The 23257-nt window shown below is 40.0% G+C and overlaps 1 protein-coding gene across 5 annotated transcripts in view; it reads right to left on the bottom strand.

Annotated features, from left to right (window-relative positions):
* Nucleotides 1-23257, bottom strand: part of kiaa1549la (KIAA1549-like a) — a 235382-nt gene that overhangs the window by 156073 nt on the left and 56052 nt on the right. For all 5 annotated transcript variants that reach the window (XM_060928288.1, XM_060928289.1, XM_060928290.1 and 2 more), the window contains one exon: nt 5661-5776. In XM_060928288.1, the coding sequence (XP_060784271.1) occupies nt 5661-5776 (116 nt within the window). The remainder of the gene's footprint in view (nt 1-5660; nt 5777-23257) is intronic.

Below are 23257 nucleotides of genomic sequence, written 5' to 3'. Positions count from 1 at the left end.
TTGTCCTGTTGTAACTCCCAAGTCGTTTTCAAGTTTCTGATGGTTTATGATGAAGAATTCTGAGGTAGTCCTCCTTCTTCGTTATTCCATCCACTTTGTACAATGAACCAGTTCCACTGGCAGCAAAACAGCCCCAGACCATGATGATCCTACCATCACCACCAGCTGGTACAGTGTCCCTCTGTACATGGTGGTTCATTGTGGCCAAACAACTCAATCTTTGTCTCAGCTGATCATACAGCTATCCTCCAGAAGGCTTTTTCTTTGTCCGTGTGGTTAGCTTCAAACTTTAGTTAAGCTTGAAGGTGTCAATTTTGGAGCAGGGGGTTGGATAGCAGCCTCTTAGTCCATGGTGATCTGAACTGTCGACAGTGATCCATCAGCTTCCAGTTCATGGCAGGGCTGTGCCATGGTGGTTCCCAGGTTATTCCTGACCATCCAAACCAATTTCTTTTCAGCTGAGGGTGACAGTTTGGGTTTTCTTGAAGCGAAGTGGCTTGGCAAAGTGACTACACCTCACAATAACTTTGATACAGCTGTTTGAACTGATCTTGGAATTTGCAGTTGTTTAGAAATGGCTCCAGGAGACATTATGGAGTTCTGTACATCTGTGATCCTCTTTCTCAGATCTGCACTGAGCTCCTTGGACTTTCCCATTGTATTGTGTGTTGGTCAATCCAATGAGTGCTGTAAACAAACCCTTTTTATGAAGGCACAGAGAAGCTACCAGCTGTAATCAATCATGATCACTAACAGGAAGTTAAGAGACCTCGACCTTGGCAAGATAAAAGACATTTTGGAAGCTTCAGCACCTCTGAATTAATAATCTAAGTGAGTGTATGTAAATTTTTGGCTCGTATGTATAATTTTGACCCTGTGTTGATTTCAGAAAACCCAAAGATAATTAAAACTTGTGCACCAAATTCTAGTGTTTTTTTTTTATTAAAGCTGTATGCTGTACAATCATTCTGCCACAGAAAAAGAACAGTTCAAAGAAATTACTGAAAGCCCAAATATTGCCATGACATCCATATCCAAGATGACATTCATGTCACTCTATGTAAAGTTCTGACCACAACCGTATGTATAAATATATTTTATTTATTATAAATATATTTATTCTATGAGGGCAACCCAAAATGAGTTGGCAACAAACAGTGAAGAGGGACCTACATCTGGTCCATAAAAATTGGAAAGATGCCAACAGAATAGCACAGGACCAGTCAAAATGAAGCACCTTGACTGCCTCATGTGTTGCTAGACACAGGAGCAACTAAGTAAAAAGTATTTATTCTATCCACATTCACTGGATATAAGCAATCGCACGCTCTGATTGGCTACTCTCCTACTAGGATATCAGCTCAAATACCGTGAGTAGAGAAAAACAAAATGGTGGAGCGCATCAAGTTAGATATATCACTTTATCAAGTATTTAAAAGAAACAGAAATAGCTAAAATAATATAGGGTCCCCCCCAATAGCTCCTGTTTCACACTCCAGCCCAGTCGGTGGTCGTAATGCACCTTTAAGTTGGTTCGCCAAAAAAAAAAAAAACTAAAGAAGAAGAAGAAGAAAATGGCAGAGCGTGCTGCTAAACCAACTGAGGACGAAATAAAAACTCTACTTGAAAACAAAACGCCAAAAAAATACAAAAAAAGAAGCAACAAAATATGGAATAAAAGTACTTGATGGTAAGAACATGTTTTTTGAGAATTATTATTAGAAAGAAAGAATGAATTTTAAAAAATTGAAAAAGGAAAGGAAATAATTATAACTAAAAGCTAAAACTGAATTATTATGTTAAAGAAATCAAAAGTCTGAAGCATTTATAATTTTAAATTGAACCTGTCTACAATTGATTAATATACATGAATATAGCTATCTTCTCTGAATAAAAATTCAAAAAGTGTTTTATGTAACTTTAACTTTTTTCTTACTTAACTGACATATATCACTAAGTATATTATTCCATAATTTTACTCCAAATCTTGAAAATTATTACTTCACCCATGATGGAGTAAGTGGGGCGAGGTGTTGTGATCATTGTGGTTTTTATGTTTGTTTGAGTGTGTCTGTCTATCTGTCTGTCTGTTAACAATCTAGCGTCTAGACGGTTGCACCGATTGACTTCAAATTTTCAGGGTAGGTGGGCAGTGGTCCATAGATTACCTGATTACATTTTGGGGGTAATCAGGTCAAGGTGAAGGTCAAGGTCACTGGAAAGGTCAACCTTTCAGTCAAAATAACATATTTTCCATTATAACTCAAAAACGGTTGCCGATAGACAGATGTTTACTATTTTGAGCCTATAGGAACTCCCATATGAAAGGAACGCCTTTCATTTGGCCCCATGATCTTTGACCTTGAAAGGTCAAACTCAAGGTCACGGATTTTCAGAAGGCTGTAACTTGAAAACACTTGAGGGTAGACAGATATTTACCATTATCAACTTACAGGAAGTGCCATATGGGCTTTCATTTGGCACTATGACCTTTGACCTTGAATGACTTTGAAATGTCAAACTCAAGGTCACTGATTTTCATAGGACTATAACCTGACAGCTGATGATTGAGAAATATTACTTTTATCAACATATAGGTATAAAATAAGTGCTGCCGGGCGAGGTTTGTTTTGCCTGGCAACACTTTTTTGTTTTTTTGTACTTCTAACTGAGATGAGGAAACCCCATCTCCCATCACACATCATCACAATATTCTCCAGAGGGACTACTGAGCGCATCCTAAGCAGCTGCATGATGGTCTGGTTTGGGAATTGCACTATCTCAGATCGCAAGACCCTACAGCGGATAGTGAGGACAGCTGAGAAGGTCATCGGAGTCTCTCTTCCTTCCATCATGGACATTTACACCACACGCTGCATCCGGAAAGCCACCAGCATCGTGGATAACCCCACATACAATCTCTTTCCCCTTCTGACATCTGGAAAAAGATACTGAAGCATTCGGGCCTTCACAGCCAGACTCTGTAACAGTTTCTTTCCTTGTGCTCTCAGACTCCTCAACTCTGAGGGACTGGACTGATATACATGGACTGTTGATCACACCACTCACATTGCAGACTCTGCACAGTGAACAATATTGCACTATCACTTTTTACAATGCTTCTCACATACACAATGTTTACATCTATTTATTTTTTTTTTACATATGCTACCTTGAAATGCACACTCAAACCTTCTGTACATTATCAATAACAGGTACTGGTTGGCACTGGACTGCCTGTTTGTGCAAGCTGTTGTTCTTGCACTGTCCTTGTTGTTTGCACTTTATGTTGTCGATGTTTGCACTTTATGCCCCATGTAGTTTATTGTCTGCAACATTTGCACTCACTGCACTCATGAACTTTATGTTGTTATTTGTAGATTTGTAGTCCTGTGATGTTTAATGTAGCACCATGGCCCTGGAGCAACGTTGTTTCATTTTAACTGTGTACCTTACAAACTGTATATGGTTGAAATGACAATAAACCAGAATGTCAAGGACGTAGTAGCTCGTCTGGCCTGCCATCAAAACAACCATGACTCCCAAAACATCAAACAGAATTGAAATGTGACAATGTGAAAGAGGACCAACCTCCACGACGAATTGCTTACAACAGGAAAATCAAAAAAGGACTAAATTTTGTTCCCCGAGGGAAAATCGACCCAAAACATTGATCAGAACTGAATTTGCATGATAAATGAGAGAGGAGATACAATTCTAATCAGAAGAAAATTTGCTAAGCTGACCTAATTACTAATAGGTTAGCAGAAAATTGAAAATACAATGACCAAGTGTTGTGCAGAAGGTCCATCCATCCATTATCCATAACCGCTTATCCTGTGCAGGGTCGCAGGCAAGCTGGAGCCTATTCCAGCCGACTATGGGCAAGAGGCAGGGTACACCCTGGACAAGTTGCCAGATCATCACAGGGCTGACACATAGAAACAAACAACCATTCACACCTACAGTCAATTTAGAGCTACCAATTAGTCTAACTGCATGTCTTGGGACTGGGGGGGAAACCGGAACACCCAGAGGAAACCCACACAGACACGGGGAGAACATGCAAACTCCACACAGAAAGGCCCCCATCAGCCACTGGGCTCGAACCCAGACCCTTCTTGCCATGAGGCAACAGCGCTAACCACTACACCACTGTGCCGCCCTACAGAAAGTCTAGTTCTTTCAAATAAAACAATCAGATCTGAAATCCACTGAGAACTGTGGGAGGACATATCATTTAACTGAAAAGAAACAAAGTTGTAAACAAATTGTTTACAACAAGAAAATCAACAAACAAACGACCAAGTTTTGTTCCTCAAAGGAAGCTCTACCCAAAACATCGATCAGAACTGAAATCGGATGAGAACTGCGAGAGGAGATACAATTCAAGTGAAAAGTCCAGAAACTCGTTCAGGTGACCTACCGTAATTAGCAGTTCGTTAACAAACACTGATAATACAATGACCAAGTGTTGTACAGAAGGTCTAGTTCTTTCAAACAAAACAATTAGAACTGAAATCCATTGAGAACTGAGTGAGGGAGGAGATATGATTTAAGTGACAATAAACAAAGTTCAACAGGAAAATCAACAAACAAATGACCAAGTTTTGTTCCTCAAAGGAAGATCTACCCAAAACATCGATCAGAACTGAAATTGGATGAGCAATGCGAGAGGAGACAAAATTCTAGTGAGACGCCTGGAAAATACGTTAATTTGGCCTAATTACGAACTCGTTAGCAAAAAATTAGACAAAACAACAACCAAGTTTTGTGCGGAGTGATGAGTTCTTTCAAACAAAACAATCGTCATGGAAATTTGTGGAGAATTGATGGAGGAGATACGATTTAACAGAACTGTGGATGATGGACGGAAGATTGACGCCACGCTATGGTGATAACTCACTGGCCTGATGGACAGATACGTGAAAAAGCCTTGACCTTGAGATATTCTTTACTTGCTAATGAAAAGCTAGTATTGTATGAGTGAACATTTGAAGCAAGAGTAAATAAGTATGACGTATAATACAGTGAGAAGTCAAACCTATTAACTATCCAAAGAACCCGTAATGAGCACTTTGGGGTTTTTTGTTTGTTTGTTTTTTCGAATCTTCCCCCACTTTTCAGCAAATCGCTTTCTTTGTTTTTCTAGTCTTCTTCAAACTGCGTGGTGTGAAATTCAAAGAGAAAATGGACCAAAAGTATCAATTTTTTGATTTGGCAAAGACTAATAGGTGAGAAAACACCCTTCCAATGTGAGAAGATGCCAGTTTACACAAAGCTTTACACAATGATTCCCAGAGATGCTTACAAAGAGAGGAAACTGTTCTCCATTTTCTCGCACAATGCCGAGGAGACACTGTGTACAATACAAACACTTCCCACGCCACTGCCTACACACCACCCACAATACACTTCACCGTGAAACTACAATTCCCATGGTGCAGTAGTGATACAAATCCAAATACCCATCAGACTCTGTGTTTGATTGAAGCACTGCAGGGGCATATGCTGTATCCGTAAAAAGAGGTTTTGTTTGAAATAGCCAGGTTTTGATTACAGGATGTGCATATGACATTTGATTATATTATTTAGTATTCCTTTTCCCTGTGCTCACAAGAAGAAACGCTAAGTGGGGCATATAGGCGAAAGGAAATTACCTGGATGCGGATGTTGGAGTCGTTAAAGGCCTTCTGAAGTGCAAGGGTTAGACCTTTCACTAAACTCTGCCTCAGTCCACTCTCCAGATAATTCCTCTTCATCTGGATGGACAGAACTGGAGAAGGATCACACAAAGACAAAGAGATAAGATGCTGCTCACAGGGAAAAATGCAGTGCATATAAAGTACATATTTATATATTATATAAACATGAGTGTTTTACTGAGAAATACCCCACTTGTATTTTTCATACAAGCTCCATCCGGGACATGGAGAACCAAAACCGTGACATAAATCCGTATATGTCACTCATAAGGAAATCGATGAATTGTTTTGATAAATTTTGTACTTTATATTTGCAAATATGTCAATATAATAAAAAGAAAATCATACGTTGGTTTGAAGATATGAAGGTTATCTTGTCCCGTTGAAAAACTCGCATTTTTCATACGAAATACATCGCGGATCTGAGTGACATATTTAAATAATGTTGAGTGGTGTATCAGATATATTCCATTCAGCTAGCATGATAATGAACGAGTCAAAGATGAGTAGCTGAATGGAATATATCTGATAGACCACAAAAAAAGCCAGCCAATTATTATTATTATTATTATACATTCCTTTCGGGTGTTCAACGTGTCTTTCTCTTTCAAAATTCTCTCAAAATCTTCCATATTTAACGAAGCAAACCTGGCGGCCATGTTCGTTTACAAATTGTCGCAGTCGCTCGCTAGTGCGGAAGTTTAACGTCTCTGACGTGTGACGTCATGTCGTCTTGACAACCATGCAATATCATAAACCATATTCAACACTCATTCTCCATCGGGTAGAGTGACGTAATACATGTAAGATAAGCGATATGCTAACAATATTGCATGCTATCAAACCAAATGAATGGAACCGGCAAGAAGGGAATAGAACACATGTTTTTATTCCACCTAAAAAGTGTCCTGTATGTATAATAATTCCTGATATTTCACTCCAGTGACATCACTCCCAGTGTTTTCCCACTGGATGGACACGTTATCAAAATGGTGAACTGGTTCAGAATTAAATCTTTTTTTTTTATTAACTTGGATTTTTTTGGGGATGTGTCCATATAAGATATGAAGTTTATCTTCTCATGTTGAGAATATTTTCACTTGTTCGCTTCACTCATTCGTGAATATGTTCACCACTCGAAGATAAACTTCATACCTTCACTCAACCATGTAAAATCCTCTATATATAGGGCTCCAGCTGGTGATTACTTTGATGAACAATTCATCCATTAAAAGTAGACGGCCTTTCAGATTTTTCAAGTGTAGGTCATAAAAAGAATTTTCCCTGAAAGCCAATTATTTTTGTTTAGTGGCCCGAATTCGAATTACAGACTTCCAATTTTATTAGTTTGTTTGTTTTTTAAATAGAACAATTAATGATTTAAGATTTTAAGTCAGTATCTATATTTTTGATGGGGCAGCATGGTGGTGTAGTGGTTAGCACTGTCGCCTCACAGCAAGAAGGTTCTGTGTTTGAACCTCATGGCCGACGAGGGCCTTTTTGTGTGGAGGTGGAGTTTGCATGTTCTCCCCATGTCTGTGTGGGTTTCCTCCAGGTGCTCCGGTTTCCTTCACGGTTCAAAGATGTGCAGATGAGGTAAAATATCCAGCCACTAGGGTTGCACAAACCAGTGCACACTTAGTGTGGGTCTGAAACTTGGATAGACTGGGGAGGGTTGTGTCAGGAAGGATGTCTGCTCTTACAAAAAAGTTTATTCAAGTGTGCTTCTAGTATACTTCTTTTAAACTAAAAATAAGAGAGTATGCTTTCAGCTTACTTTTTATTTACTTACCAGAGATATATTTAATAAAGTTATACACAAGTATACTTGGCTTACAGTGGCATGCAAAAGTTTGGGCACCCTTACTGAAAATGTCTGTTACTGTGAATAGTTAAGTGAGCAGAAGATGAACTGATCACCAAAAGGCATAAAGGTAAAGACGAGACATTTCTTTTCAGCGTTTTCTGCAAGATTTGTGTTTTATTTTTGTTTTGTACAATTGGAGAGGGGGCGGCACGGTGGTGTAGTGGTTAGCGCTGTCGCCTCACAGCAAGAAGGTCCGGGTTCGAGCCCCGTGGCCGGCGAGGGCCTTTCTGTGTGGAGTTTGCATGTTCTCCCCGTGTCCGCGTGGGTTTCCTCCGGGTGCTCCGGTTTCCCCCACAGTCCAAAGACATGCAGGTTAGGTTAACTGGTGACTCTAAATTGACCGTAGGTGTGAATGTGAGTGTGAATGGTTGTCTGTGTCTATGTGTCAGCCCTGTGATGACCTGGCGACTTGTCCAGGGTGTACCCCGCCTTTCGCCCGTAGTCAGCTGGGATAGGCTCCAGCTTGCCTGCGACCCTGTAGAACAGGATAAAGCGGCTAGAGATAATGAGATGAGATGAGACAATTGGAGAGTGAAAAAAGAAAAGGAACACCATGTGACAGTTTGGGCACCCCAATACATTTGAGTTCTCAGGTAACTTTTAGCAAGGTTCCAGACCTTAATTAGCTTATTGAGCTGTGGCTTGTTCAAATTCTTCGTTAGGAAAGGTCAGATGATGCAGATTTCAAAGCTGTATAAATTCTCTGACTCCTCAAACTTGTCCCTAAAATCAACAGCCATGGGCTCCTCTAAGCAACTCCCTCGCATTCTGAATAATAACATAATTGATCCTCACAAAGCAGGAGAAGGCTACAAGAACGTAGCAAAGTGTTTTCAGGTAGCTGCTTCCTCAGATTGTAATGTTATTAAGAAATGGCAGTTAACAGAAACAGTGGCGATCAAGGTGAGGTCAGAAAGATTTCGCAGACCCTAGAGTGGTGCTGCACTGTTCTACTATGCAGTGACACCTGAACAAATATGACCTTCATGGAAGAATATAGAAGAAAACCGTTCCTGCATCCTAGCCACAAAATTCAGCGTCTGAAGTTTGCAAATGAACATCTAAATAAGCCTGATGCATTTTGGAAACGAGTCCTGTGGACTGATGAAATCAAAATAGAACTTTTTGGCCGCAATGTGCAAAGGTATGTTTGGAGAAAAAAGGGTGCCAGATTCCAGGAAAAGAACCCCTCTCCAACTCTGAAGCATGGGTGTGGATCGATCATGCTTTGGGGTTGTGTTGCAGCCAGTGACACAGGGCACATTTCATTGGTCGAGGGAAGCATGGATTTGAATAAATACCAGCAAATTCTGGAAGCAAACATCACACCATCTGTAAAAAAGTTGAAGTTAAAAAGAGGATGGGTCCTACAATAAGACGATGATCCAAAACACACCTCAAATGGAATACCTCAAGAGGCCCAAGCTGAAGGTTTTGCCCTGGCCCTCACAGTCCCCTGACCTAAACATCATTGAAAATCTGTGGATAGATCTCGAAAGAGCAGTGCATGAAAGACAGCCCAAGAAACTTGTAGAACTGGAAGCCTTTTGCAAGGACGAATGTGTGAAAATCCCCCAGGTAAGAACTGAAAGATTATTAGCTGGCTACAAAAAGTGTTTACAAGCTGTGATACTTGCCAAAGGGGGTGTTACTAGGTACTAACCATGCAGGGTGCCCAAACTTTTGCTTCAGGTCCTTTTCCTTTATCATTTTGAAAATGTAAAAGATGAAAATAAAAAATTTTTTTTGCTTAAAATATAAAGGGAATGAGTCATCTTTAACTTTATGCCTTTTGGAGATCATTTCATCTTCAACTTGCTTAACTGTTCACAGGAGCAGCAATTTTGACCAAGGGTGCACAAACTTTTGCATACCACTGTATACTGAAAAGTATATAGAAAAGTCTAAGTCTATTAAGCTTATACTTAAACTTTTGATCAAGATATACTTAACAAAAGTGTAATAAAGTATTAAAATATTTGTGCCTTATGTTTACGTGTACTCGCCCTGTAGTTGTACTTCAGCAATGTTGACTCTTAGGTATGTCTGTAGTTGCATATAAGGTTTTTTTTATTGATTTATTTCTCCTGAGTGGGATAATTTATTTATTTACTTATTTATTTTTCTTTAGAGCTTGGATGTCAATTTCAGTTGTCGTTGGCATGTTTTTATACTTTGGCATTTAATACAATGTTGCTTTAAATTTGATTTTTAAAGAAAATGAATATGTTCTTCATCCTGAGTATCTGTTGTTATTTTGTGAATTCTTACCGTTATAACTTCATTGTAACTTAAGGTACAAAACACTTAAGTTGTCTACTGGTAGTGTGCACGAGGTAAGGGTCACGATGCCGCTGGGCAACATCGCTCGGAACGCCACACCAAGCACAGCAGCACCACCGCACAGAGTGCTGGATAACCCTGATGTTAAAAGAGCAACGAGCTAACTGCACTCCACAGTGAGGAGCATAGGCATCACCCAGCGCTAGAAAACTAATAGTATACAGTGGTGCTTGAAAGTTTGTGAACCCTTTAGAATTTTCTATATTTCTGCATAAATATGACCTAAAACATCATCAGATTTTCACACAAAGTCCGAAAAGTAGATAAAGAGAATCCAGTTAAACAAATGAGACCAAAATATTATACTTGGTCATTTATTTCTTGAGGAAAATGATCCAATATTACATATCTGTGAGTGGCAAAAGTATGTGAACCTCTAGGATTAGCAGTTAATTTGAAGGTGAAATTAGAGTCAGGTGTTTTCAATCAATGGGATGACAATCAGGTGTGAGTGGGCACCCTGTTTTATTTAAAGAACAAGGATCTATCAAAGTCTGATCTTCACAACACATGTTTGTGGAAGTGTATCATGGCATGAACAAAGGAGATTTCTGAGGACCTCAGAAAAAGCGTTATTGATGCTCATCAGGCTGGAAAAGGTTACAAAACCATCTCTAAAGAGTTTGGACTCCACCCATACACAGTCAGACAGATTGTGTACAAATGGAGGAAATTCAAGATCATTGTTACCCTCCCCAGGAGTGGTTGGCCAACAAAGATCACTCCAAGAGAAAGGCGTGTAATAGTCGGTGAGGTCACAAAGGACCCCAGGGTAACTTCTAAGCAACTGAAGGACTCTCTCACATTGGCTAATGTTAATGTTCATGAGTCCACCATCAGGAGAACACTGAACAACAATGGTGTGCATGGCAGGGTTGCAAGGAGAAAGCCACTGCTCTCCAAAAAGAACATTGCTGCTCATCTGCAGTTTGCTAAAGATCACGTGGACAAGCCAGAAGGTTATTGGAAAAATGTTTTGTGGACGGATGAGACCAAAATAGAACTTTTTGGTTAAAATGAGAAGCGTTATGTTTGGAGAAAGGAAAACTGCATTCCAGCATAAGAACCTTATCCCATCTGTGAAACATGGTGGTGGTAGTATCATGGTTTGGGCCTGTTTTGCTGCATCTGGGCCAGGACAGCTTGTCATCATTGATGGAACAATGAATTCTGAATTATACCAGCGAATTCTTAAGTAAAATGTCAGGACATCTGTCCATGAACTGAATCTCAAGAGAAGGTGGGTCATGCAGCAAGACAACGACCCTAAGCACACAAGTCGTTCTACCAAAGAATGGTTAAAGAAGAATAAAGTTAATGTTTTGGAATGGCCAAGTCAAAGTCCTGACCTTAATCCAATCGAAATGTTGTGAAAGGACCTGAAGCGAGCAGTTCATGTGAGGAAACCCACCAACATCCCAGAGTTGAAGCTGTTCTGTACGGAGGAATGGGCTAAAATTCCTCCAAGCCGGTGTGCAGGACTGATCAACAGTTACCGCAAATGTTTAGTTGCAGTTATTGCTGCACAAGGAGGTCACACCAGATACTGAAAGCAAAGGTTCACATACTTTTGCCACTCACAGATATGTAATATTGCATCATTTTCCTCAATAAATAAATGACCAAGTATAATATTTTTGACTCATTTGTTTAACTGGGTTCTCTTTATCTACTTTTAGGACTTGTGTGAAAATCTGAAGATGTTTTAGGTCATATTTATGCAGAAATATAGAAAATTCTAAAGGGTTCACAAACTTTCAAGCACCACTGTACCTAGAAGGGTAATCGCAGTATACTTCAAAACTAAAAAGTGGACTAGATGTATATAACCAGTAACTAATAGTATATTTCCAATATGCTATAAAGTATACTTTTATCAACTAAAATGTGGACTAGAAGTGTGTAATGAGTAAACCAGTAGTATATTTCCAGTACACTGCAAAGTATACTTTAGTAAACTAAAAAGTGGACTAGAAGTATAAAACAAGTAAACTCGTCGTATATTTCCAGTATACTATGAAGTATGCTTTTGTAAACTAAAGAGTGGACTACAAGCATAGAACTAGGAAACTATAAGTTTACTTGTGGTATACTTGCAGTACAAAATAAAAAATACTAGTTGTATACTCAAAGTTTACTTCTCTTAGACTTAACTTTCTATAAACTAAGGCCCTGTCCACACGGCAACGGATTCAGGTGAATCTGATAAAATTGTTTATCGTTTCGGCCTGGCGTCCACACGGCACCAGCGTTTTGGGTGCCCCAAAACGAAATCTTTTGAGAACGGGTTCCAGAGTGGAAAAATCTGGCAACGGCGCCGTTGCGAAGTCGTCTGGATGAGTACAACGGATTTGTTTACGATGACGTCACAACCACATGACTGTCAGCACTTCACGCCGGGTAGAAGTGTAACGAACTCGATGCGAGTTGTCAACAAATCCTATAACTTGGTTCATGAAACGCGCTTACAAAATATTTTCACTGTGAATATTTATTGTGTAATGGTGCAAAGTGAGAGAGAGAGTGAGAGAATAGCCCTTAGGGCAGAGTCTTTAGTCCAAACACTGCGGAAGCAGTACCAAACCGCACACCGCCCGTGCGCTTTCCAAAAACAAAAACAATCCCGCCAGCAAAAATAGGGAAAAAAGGAGCGATCTCACCTCTTCAGATGTTGGTTTAAGTCCAACAATACATTTCTCAAAAACGGCGTAGAAGAACAAAGTAATCCATCAACGTGTAGCATTCAATTTATTCCGGACCATTAAAGAATTCTGGAGGATATCAGAATGCTGGCGTACCGGCTTCCATCTACCCCCATTCATTCCTCTTTCCGCGTCTTTCGTTTTACGCTACTGATTAATAATCAAAACTTTACGTGGCTGATGCTACAGAAGAAGGGGTTTATGCGCATGCGTCTACTTCTATTGTTCTGGTGTCTCCGATGGGACCGTCTTACAGCGCACGTAGAGGTGTGGCATGTGTATTGCATCGTTTTCAGCAAGCATTGCGTTGCCATATGTACCTGAAATTTTACTGATCTGTTGCCCATGTGGATGCGATATTTAAAAAAAAAAATCTCGTTGCCGTTGTCGTGTGGATGTAGCCTAAAAGTGGGCCAATTTAGTCCCAAGAAGTATTAGATTAGTTTACTTACAAGTATACTGTAAGTACATTGATATCAGTATACTTGGTACACAAAAGTATACTTAAGGAAATATACTTTAACTTTACTTAAGTATACTTAATAAAATAAAGTATACTTCTTTTTTGATAAGGGTGGTGTAAAACCTATGCCATATCAAATATGTGGATCATAAACTGATCTGCTGTGGCGACCCCGAATGGAAGCAACCGAAAGAAGAAGAATAAAGTGCGCAGTGAGTTGTGCGCAGAATAAAGATCAACCCTGTTTCAAGCGTATACTAGTGTCTCCTTACTGTTATTTGCACCCAAAAAATGTGCACTCAAGAAATAATTTATAACACCCTCATCAGACTGGCTGTCCTGGGAGCTGGACAAATCTCCATTTTATTTTCAGAGCACAATGACACAACCAATCAGAGGTTAAAAACTGTAGGTGTATTTTATGCACTCGATGCAGTAAATGTGTTTTTTGTGACTGATAAGAGCCACTTAGTCTGTTTGGTTTCATCAGGACATAATCTGAATTTTTACTTTGAGAAAATGAAGTCGATGTATATTTAATAAACTGCTGTTTCTCCAACTGAGACTGCACACGAGTGATTAATATTTATGAGCAGACCCTCTGATGTTCATGAATATTGATTAGTTCACACATTCGAGCATCAAACCATAGCTGTTGCTTCTCAACCTCAACTTGTGATGTCTTTTTATGCAGTCAGGGTTTTTTAACCTGTTGATCTCATCATGTAATCATGTAACCGCAATCTGCTGATTAAAACTTTCATATTATCCAATATTAAATCTCAAATTTGACAGTAGTTCCTGCGACATGAAAAATGACGTTTTTATTAATGTGCTTGTTCTAATACATTATCACAGTGTATTTATAGTAACAGCTCATCCACAGGGACATTTGGGACATGCTGTTATAGACAAACAATCAACCTTTGGGTAGTCACAGTAACTCAATTTCGCATGAGGACACCTCATATCACCCCATCACTGATTATTTTCCTATAACAGCACAACTCCAAGTGAGTATCCATTACAAATGAAATCCAAAGAGAAATGTGTTTTTAATTCTATCCTCAAACAAATGAGCTTTACACTCTCTAGGTGTTAAATTTACTAAATAGCGTTAGTTTGCAGCCGCGGGCCAATTACAGTGGCACGTTATGTGGCATAGGCAAATTCAGTGACTTTGAAAGGCTTATAAAGGAGGGAAGATTCTTATTAATAATAATAATTAATAATTAGTTCAATTTATATTGCACCTTTCTCACACCCAAGGTTGCTTTACAATTAGGGAAACAAAAAAGACAGTCCACCAAAAGAGGGTCAGGATGTAATTCCAATGGCGTAGCTACACACAGTCCCACCAAATGGCGCACGAAGATAAATCCCACACCACCTGCACAGCCGCCACGATGCCTCTGGGTAACATCGCTCGGAACGCCGCACCAAGCACAGCAGCACCACCGCACAGAGTGCTGGATAACCCTGATGTTAAAAGAGCAACAAGCTAACTGCACTCCACAGTGAGGAGCATAGGCATCACCCATGGCGGACCAAGGCCTGAAGGGAACCGACACCCAAAACTGGGTCCGGAGCCACGCCACAACTGGCAGACAAAACATCTCATCTCATCTCATTATCTCTAGCCGCCCCATCCTGTTCTACAGGGTCGCAGGCAAGCTGGAGCCTATCCCAGCTGACTACGGGCGAAAGGCGGGGTACACCCTGGACAAGTCGCCAGGTCATCACAGGGCTGACACATAGACACAGACAACAATTCACACTCACATTCACACCTACGGTCAATTTAGAGTCACCAGTTAACCTAACCTGCATGTCTTTGGACTGTGGGGGAAACCGGAGCACCCGGAGGAAACCCACGCGGACACGGGGAGAACATGCAAACTCCACACAGAAAGGCCCTCGCCGGCCCCGGGGCTCGAACCCAGGACCTTCTTGCTGTGAGGCGACAGCGCTAACCACTACACCACCGTGCCGCCCAGACAAAACATTCAGTCAAAAAAAGTGACAAAACAAACCTTGCCCAGCAGCACTTATTTTACACCTATACGTTGATAATGGTAATATTTCTCAATCATCAGCTGTCAGGTTATAGTCCTATGAAAATCAGTGACCTTGAGTTTGACATTAGAGGTCTGCACGGGTCGGATTTTTCTGTCCCGCTCCCGCCCGCGCCCGCATTGTGCAGTCCCACTCCCGCCCGCAAAGAATTATGATTTTCAGTCCCGCTCCCACCCGCGCCCACAAAAAAATTATGATTTTCAGTCCCGCTCCCACCCGCAAATCCCGCATGATGCAGACGTTCGCGTTATTTCTCAGGAAAGTTCTTGTCTTGACACAGTGTGATGGTGCCCCCTACTTTGAGTGGATTTGAGCATAAATATCTACAGCTCACGTTTGTTATTGTTTACCTTGTTTCTGAATTCAGCATGTAGTATCTCTAATAATAATAATTAGTGCTGTCTAACGATTAAAATATTTAATCACAAATTTTTATCACATGAGAAACCATTGTAATTCTCTGATCAGCATAAAAAAGTGAATGAGCTTGTTTTGTACCAATGTGTTTTTTTTTTTTTTTTATTGCAAAGCAGAGCTAGTAAGAGAAGTGAATTGATTTACTGCTTGTGTTAGTCTACAACTTTAATCAGAGAGACATGTTACACAGTGACGGTAGGCTTGACTCAATGCTATCCCAGAAATCCTTCCTGTAATATGCAAATTTGGCCGCCTCTGATTGGACAGCCAAATTTGCATATTACAGGAAGGATTTCTAGGATAGCATTGAGTCAAGCCTACCGTCACTGTGTAACCTGTCTCTCTGATTAAAGTTGTAGACTAACGCAACAAGTAAATCAATTCACTCATGGTTCTCTTGCTAGCTGGGTGTGAACTGCGAGTCATTAGAGTGATCAAAGGATTTCCCGTTAGGGTGATTAATGGCAAGTTTAAGATGCCATTTCTCACTCAATCTGGCAATCTGACTTTCTCTGCAAATTTAGGTATCTTAAAATGTTTTTATTAATGCCAAATAAAATATCCAGCACAAATTATATATGATAGACATAAATTAATAATTTATAAATTTTATTTCAAGCATGTTTTTAGTTAGTGGGACTGCAGCTTATCACCGCTCCCACCCGCGCCGCATATGTGCACTCCCGCCCGCATGCGCATATGTGCACTTCCGGTCCCGCCCGCGCCCGCAATGAGCTTTCAAAATTTGTCCCGCGCCGCACTGCTTTGCGGCGGGTCCCGCGAGTCCCGCGGGAGTGCAGGGCTCTATTTGACATTTCAAAGTCATTCAAGGTCAAAGGTCATGGTGCCAAATGAAAGCCCATATGGCACTTCCTGTAAGTTGATAATGGTAAATATCTGTCTACCATCAACCGTTTTCAAGTTACAGCCCTCTGAAAATCCATGACCTTGAGTTTGACCTTTCAAGGTCACTCAAGGTCAAAGATCATGGGGCCAAATGAAAGGCCATATGGGAGTTCCTATAGGCTCATAATAGTAAACATTTGTCTATCGGCAACTGTTTTTGAGTTATAATGGAAAAATATGTTATTTTGACAAAGGTTGACCTTTCCAGTGACCTTGACCTCCACCTTGACCCAATTACCCCCAAAATTTAATCAGGCAATCTACGGACCCACCTATCCTGAAAATCTGAAGTCAATCGGTGCAACCGTCTAGAAGCCAGATTGTTAACAGACAGATACACACACAAACAAACCGCACTGACTCTGTCACGGGCGAGGTAAAAAACAAAAAAACATAAAATTATACAAATACAAAAAGAAAAGCAAAGGGAGAAAAAAAGAAAAATAAAAAGCTTCAGTGAGAAGTGGCAGCCAAAATGCGCACAGCGTACGCTCAACCGGAAATGGAATAGGTTTGCGAAATTGTAAATTACATTTTAAATTGTATTAAGATGCTATTCCAAGTACAGACTTAAATTTTTCTCAGTGTGACTTAAATAGACAGACAGACAGACAGACAGACAGACAGACAGACAGACAGATGACAAGCCCAAATTTCACAACAAAGCCCTTTTAAAGGCCACATGCCATGAAAAACTCTTTTTTTTTTCTTACTGTTATTGAAATAAGATCTGTCGATGTGACTTGAGGGCATACTGTGCCTTTCAAAGTGGACCATTTCTGTTTTTTTCCCAGTTTGTAATGAACGGAGAAAGAAAATACACCGAGAGGACAGGCCACTTACAAAAGTGCATGCTTCTTACATAGAATCTCCTCTCATTTTTTGATGGTACTACCCCCTCATTAACATATGACCGCCCATAGCAATCCGAACCAAGAAGATGAAGCCGTGCTGACTCTGTTGGAGTCGGCCGCCAGTCCACAAACCGTAACTAAAATGTTCAAAATTTCCAAAAATTCAAATGTTAAACACTGGTACTGGATATTGTTAGAGATTTCTCCTTTTGGACTGAACCTTAGTTCGCTTGTATGACCAGTCAAAGCCATCAGGTGTAATAAAATGTGTATTATGATGTATGTAGTTTGCTTGGCTACATTATCTGAACTGACCATAGTATTGGAGTAGGCCACGCCCTGTTGTGTGATTTTGATAAATGTGCTCATTACCATGCAGTGAGTTGAGCTCGAATGAACACTCACATTACCAAGGGCTCTTTTATACCACTTCAGGCAGATAGCTGTTGCTAGTTCGAGTTAGCTTGGAAAAGTAGCTTACCCAATGTTAGGGATGTGATCAGGCACACAAGCTACCGTATGTAAATATTATACACTACCGTTCAAAAGTTTGGGGTCACTTTGAAATGTCCTTATTTTTGAAAGAAAGGCACTGTTCTTTTCAATGAAGATGACTTTAAACTAATCAGAAATCCACTCTATACATTGCTAATGTGGTAAATGACTATTCTAGCTGCAAATGTCTGGTTTTTGGTGCAATATCTCCATAGGTGTATAGAGGCCCATTTCCAGCAACTCTCACTCCAGTGTTCTAATGGTACAATGTGTTTGCTCATTGCCTCAGAAGGCTAATGGATGATTAGAAAACCCTTGTACAATCATGTTAGCACAGCTGAAAACAGTTGAGCTCTTTAGAGAAGCTATAAAACTGACCTTCCTTTGAGCAGATTGAGTTTCTGGAGCATCACATTTGTGGGGTCGATTAAATGCTCAAAATGGCCAGAAAAATGTCTTGACTATATTTTCTATTCATTTTACAACTCATGGTGGTAAATAAAAGTGTGACTTTTCATGGAAAACACAAAATTGTCTGGGTGACCCCAAACTTTTGAACGGTAGTGTATGTGTATATTTGTTTCATATAGAGGATATTACACTTTAGAGAAGATAATCTTCATATTTTCACACCACTGTGTAATGTTCTTTATATTATATGGACACATCCACCAAAAAAAAAAAATACAAGTTAATCAAAAGAATTTTAATTTTGAACCAGTTTGCCATTTTGACAACACATGTCTAGTCAGCGGGAAAACACCAGGAGTGACGACATCAGACTGAAATATCGGGAATTATTATCCATACAGGACACTTTTTCAATGGAATAAAAACGTGTTCTATTCCCTTCTAGCTGGTTTCATTCATTTGGTTTGACAGCATGCAATATTGCTAGCATATCGCTTATCCTACGTGTATTACGTCACTCTACTCAATGGAAAATGAGCGTTGAATATGGTTTATGATATTGCATGGTTGTCAAGACGACATGACATCACACGTCGGAGACATAAAACTTCCGCACTAGTGAGTGAGTGACTGTGACAATTTGTAAACAAACATGGCCGCCAGGTTTGCTTCATTAAATACGTTAGATTGTGAGAGAATTTTGAAAGAGAAAGATGTGTTGAACACCCAAAAGGAATGTGTATGTATAATAATAATAATATTGGCTGGCTTTTTTTGGTGGTATATCAGATATATTCCATTCAGCTACTCGTCTTCGACTCGTTCAATATCATGCTCGCTGAATGAAATATATCTGATATTCCACTCAACCCCAGCCAATATTATTTAAATATATCACTCAGATCCGCGATGTAGTTCGTATAAAAAATATGAGTTTTTCAACACGAGAAGATAAACTTCATATCTTCAAGCCAACGTGTGATTTTCTTTTTATTATATCGACACACTGACAAACAGAAAGTACACAAATTTATCAAAACAATTCATCGATTTCCTCACAAGTAACATATAGAGATTTGTCACGGTTTTGGTTAACCGTATCCCGGATGGCGCTCGTATGAAAAATATGAGTGGTATATTTCCCAGTAAAACACTCGTTTCCAAATAATATAACACAAACATCTGGATGTCATCGTAAAAACAGCAATGTGAAGACCATATCAAAATAATTCCATGGGTATGGATGACAGAGTTCTTGTTTAAACATGTTAACCAATCAGAGTGACTCTATTTACATATTTAATATTTAAAAGCACAGCCATGAAATCACTTTATTATCCTATAGTGTTTTCATACTATGCTAAAGCGGCATGAAAAAAGGACCAAGGTGGTTTTTTTTTTTTTCAATTAAAAAAATTCTACCAAAAAAAAAAAAAAACTTCACAAAAGCATCTCAGGGAATAATATAAAATAACTGAAAACTGTATTACATGTTCCCTTTAAGTCCTGTTACCACATGCTAATAAGTGCCTTATTATTTTCCTTCTTATTTATCTATTATGCAGATAAGTTTTTAGGGAGGAAAACTTGAAAATCACACATGAATACCATACAGTTTTCTGTGATATGTTATTAAATTATGCAAATTATTTAGAGATCAGTAAACAAGCAGTAATTTGCAGAGTTACAGAAAGAGAAAGAGAGATAGGATTAATGGCAGAGAAAGAGAGAGAAAGGGAATAAGAGTGAGATAAAGAGGCGTGGTGCATAAACTGACTGAGCGAGAGAGAGAGAGAGAAATTTTCTATTACAGGTTTCTTTGCAACAGTTATCAACTTATGCAGATTCTTGAAGAATATTAATAAGGAACAGACCAGTAAACATTTTCTAATTTACATATAATACAAAATTTAATTAAATGTATTTTGCTTGATTGTGACAATGCATAATAACATCAATTTATGTTCATACTACTCAAAATACAACCCCAATTCCAAAAAAGTTGGGACACTGTGCAAAACAAATAAAAACAGAATGTGATCATTTGCTAATCATGGAAACCCGATATTTCATTGAAAATAGTACAAAGACAACATATCAAATGTTGAAACTGAGAAATGTTATTGTTTTTTGAAAAATATATGCTCATTTTAAATTTGATGTCAGCAGTGCGTTTCAGAAAAGTTGGGACGGGGCAACAAAAGACTGAAAAAAGTTGTAAAAAAAAAACCTAATTTGGTTAACAGGCAACAGGTCAGTAACATGACTGGGTATAAAAAGAGTATCCCAGAGAGGCAGAGTCTCTCAGAAGTAAAGATGGGGAGGGGTTCATCGCTCTGTGAAAGACTGTGTGGGCAAACAGTGCAACAATTTAAGAATAACGTTCCTCAATGTAAAACTGCAAAGAATTTGGGGATCACATCATCTGTGGTCCATAATATCATTAAAAGATTCAGAGAATCTGGAGAAATCTCTGTATGCAAGAGACAAGGCTGAAAACTGACATTGGATGCCTGTGATCTTCAGGCCCTCAGGCGACACTGCATTAAAAGCAGACACGTGTCTGTAGTGGAAATCACTGTATGGGCTCAAGAACACTTCAGAAAACCATCGTCTGTGAAAACAGTTCATTACTGCATCCACAAATGCAAGTTAAAACCAGATATAAACAATATCCAGAAACACCGCCACCTTCTCTGGGTCTGAGCTCTTTTATGATGGACTGAGGTGAAGTGGAAAACTGTCCCGAGGTCTGACGAATCAAAAGGAGAAATTCTTTTTAGAAATCATGGATACCACGTCCTCCAGGCTGAAGAGGAGAGGGACCATCCGGCTTGTTATCAGTACACAGTTCAAAAGCCAGCATCTGTGATGGTATGAGGGGGCATTACAAAGTACAAAGTACTTCCGGTGCGCTGCTCGGCTGCGAACCGCGTCCTGAGCATGTCAAGCTCGTTTTGAGTTCGTTTGTATGTGTTTATTAGTGTGCTCGCGCCGTTTTGTTTTGTGTCTAAGATGTCACCCTTTGCGTATGTTTACTTGTAACTTGGAAGATGATTTATCCGTGGATTATATTGACTCTAGTTGGGATTGCCACCACTGGGCGGCCCCCTGCACACTCAAAGTCCTCTGTAGCATCTGAGAGAGAAATGGATTTAAAACCTTACCGGGAACTTCGACCAAGCGCACGTTACAGTCAGGATGCCCTGCTTGCACTTCACCACAAATCACCATCTTTGTTGCCCCTGCCGTTCCTGAGTGACATCCCCGTTGAGCTGAGAAGGCCCACGCGTAGGAAACGAGGCAGGAGAGGTGGAATACGGAACCGGCTCCGACGAAGATACACCAAACCTCCGCTTCCAGTAATCATTCTCAGCAACGTTCGGTCTTTGAACAACAAGATTGACGACCTCCGAACCCATGCAAGGTACTGCTCCGAATTCTGTGAAGCTTCGCTGTTGTGTCTCACAGAGAGCTGGCTGCAATCCAATGCCCCCAATTCCCTATTTGAGATCAACAGATTCACTTTGATCTGGTTCGATAGAGATAACAACTCTGGGAAAACCAAGGGCGGTGGGATTTGTGTATACATCAATGATCAGTGGTGCCGTCAGTTCATTGTCAAAGAGACGCTATGTGACTCAAACGTTGAGATGCTCTGTTTGACATTAAGACCTTTCTATCTGCCACGTGAGTTCGAATGTGTGCTTTTGTGTGTGGTGTACGTTCCACCAAGTGGCAAGGCTTCGCTGGCCGCAGCCACTATCGCGGACCATGTTCACAGATTATTACAGAAATACCCCGACGCACCTGCCATTGTGGCAGGGGACTTAAACCATTGTCAGTTGGACGCTGTTCTACCTGGCTTCTACCAAACGGTCAAAGGTGAAACACGAAAAGACAGACTACTTGATAAATGTGAACGTGAAAGATGCCTATGGGTCTAAGATTAGACCTCCTATCGCCAATTCCGATCACAACGTGGTTCATTTAATTCCAACATATAAATCAAAATTGAAACGCTGTAAACCAGTAGCAAGAGAAATACGATGCTGGTCTCCTGAAGCCTGCGAGGAACTGAGAGCTTGTTTTGAACTGACGAACTGGGATGTATTCCATGACCAGAACTCTTTAGATGTCACTACCTCAGTCACCACGGACTATATTAACTTTTGTGCACAGTTAGTTATCCCCACCAAACGAATAAAGATTTATCCCAACAATAAGCGATTTGTGTCTAAGGACATTAAAGATGTAATCAATAAAAGGAAAGTAGCTTTTAAAAACAAAGATGCCGTCGAATACAAACAATTGGAGAGGGTTTTAAAAAACAAACTAAGGGAAGCTAAACAGGTGCACAGAGATCAGCTGGAGGAAAACTTCAAAGAAAAAAACCCTAAAAGACTCTGGGACAATATGAAAAAAATGACTGGAATGTCATCCTCCAATAAACCCACTGTGACTGGAAATGAATTCATGTTTGCAAATGAACTGAATGACTTTTTCTGTAGGTTTGATTCTTCCTCCCACCTCAATGACTGTGAAAACATAGTTAAGACCATTAAACCATCCAACTCCGACAGAGTTCTTTTAACTGTGGAGGAGGTCAGAGGTACCTTCCAGCGCAATAACACAAGGAAAGCCTTAGGGCCTGACCACAGCAGCGCACTCATTCTAAAAACCTTTGCCAGGGAATTAGCCCCTGTATGGCAGCCCATTTTCCAGCAGTCTCTAGACACCCATCATATACCTGTAGCATGGAAAACATCCCACATTAAGCCTATCCCTAAAAAGAAATGTCCCAAGGAACATAATGATTATCGGCCAATAGCTCTTACATCAGTGATCATGAAGTCACTAGAGAAAATCATAGTTCAACATCTAAACAGACAGATGGGGGGGCTTCAAGACCCATACCAGTTTGCATACAAACAAGGCCGTAGCACAGAGGATGCAGTGGTTACACTGGTACACATCATATCTAAACATCTGGACAAACCCAACACTTATGCCAGGGC

Source organism: Neoarius graeffei, chromosome 8 (assembly GCF_027579695.1).
Source record: "Neoarius graeffei isolate fNeoGra1 chromosome 8, fNeoGra1.pri, whole genome shotgun sequence".
Taxonomy (NCBI): Eukaryota; Metazoa; Chordata; class Actinopteri; order Siluriformes; family Ariidae; genus Neoarius; species Neoarius graeffei.
Note: the sequence above shows the minus strand (reverse complement) of the source record. Positions and strands in the feature narration are given on the sequence as shown.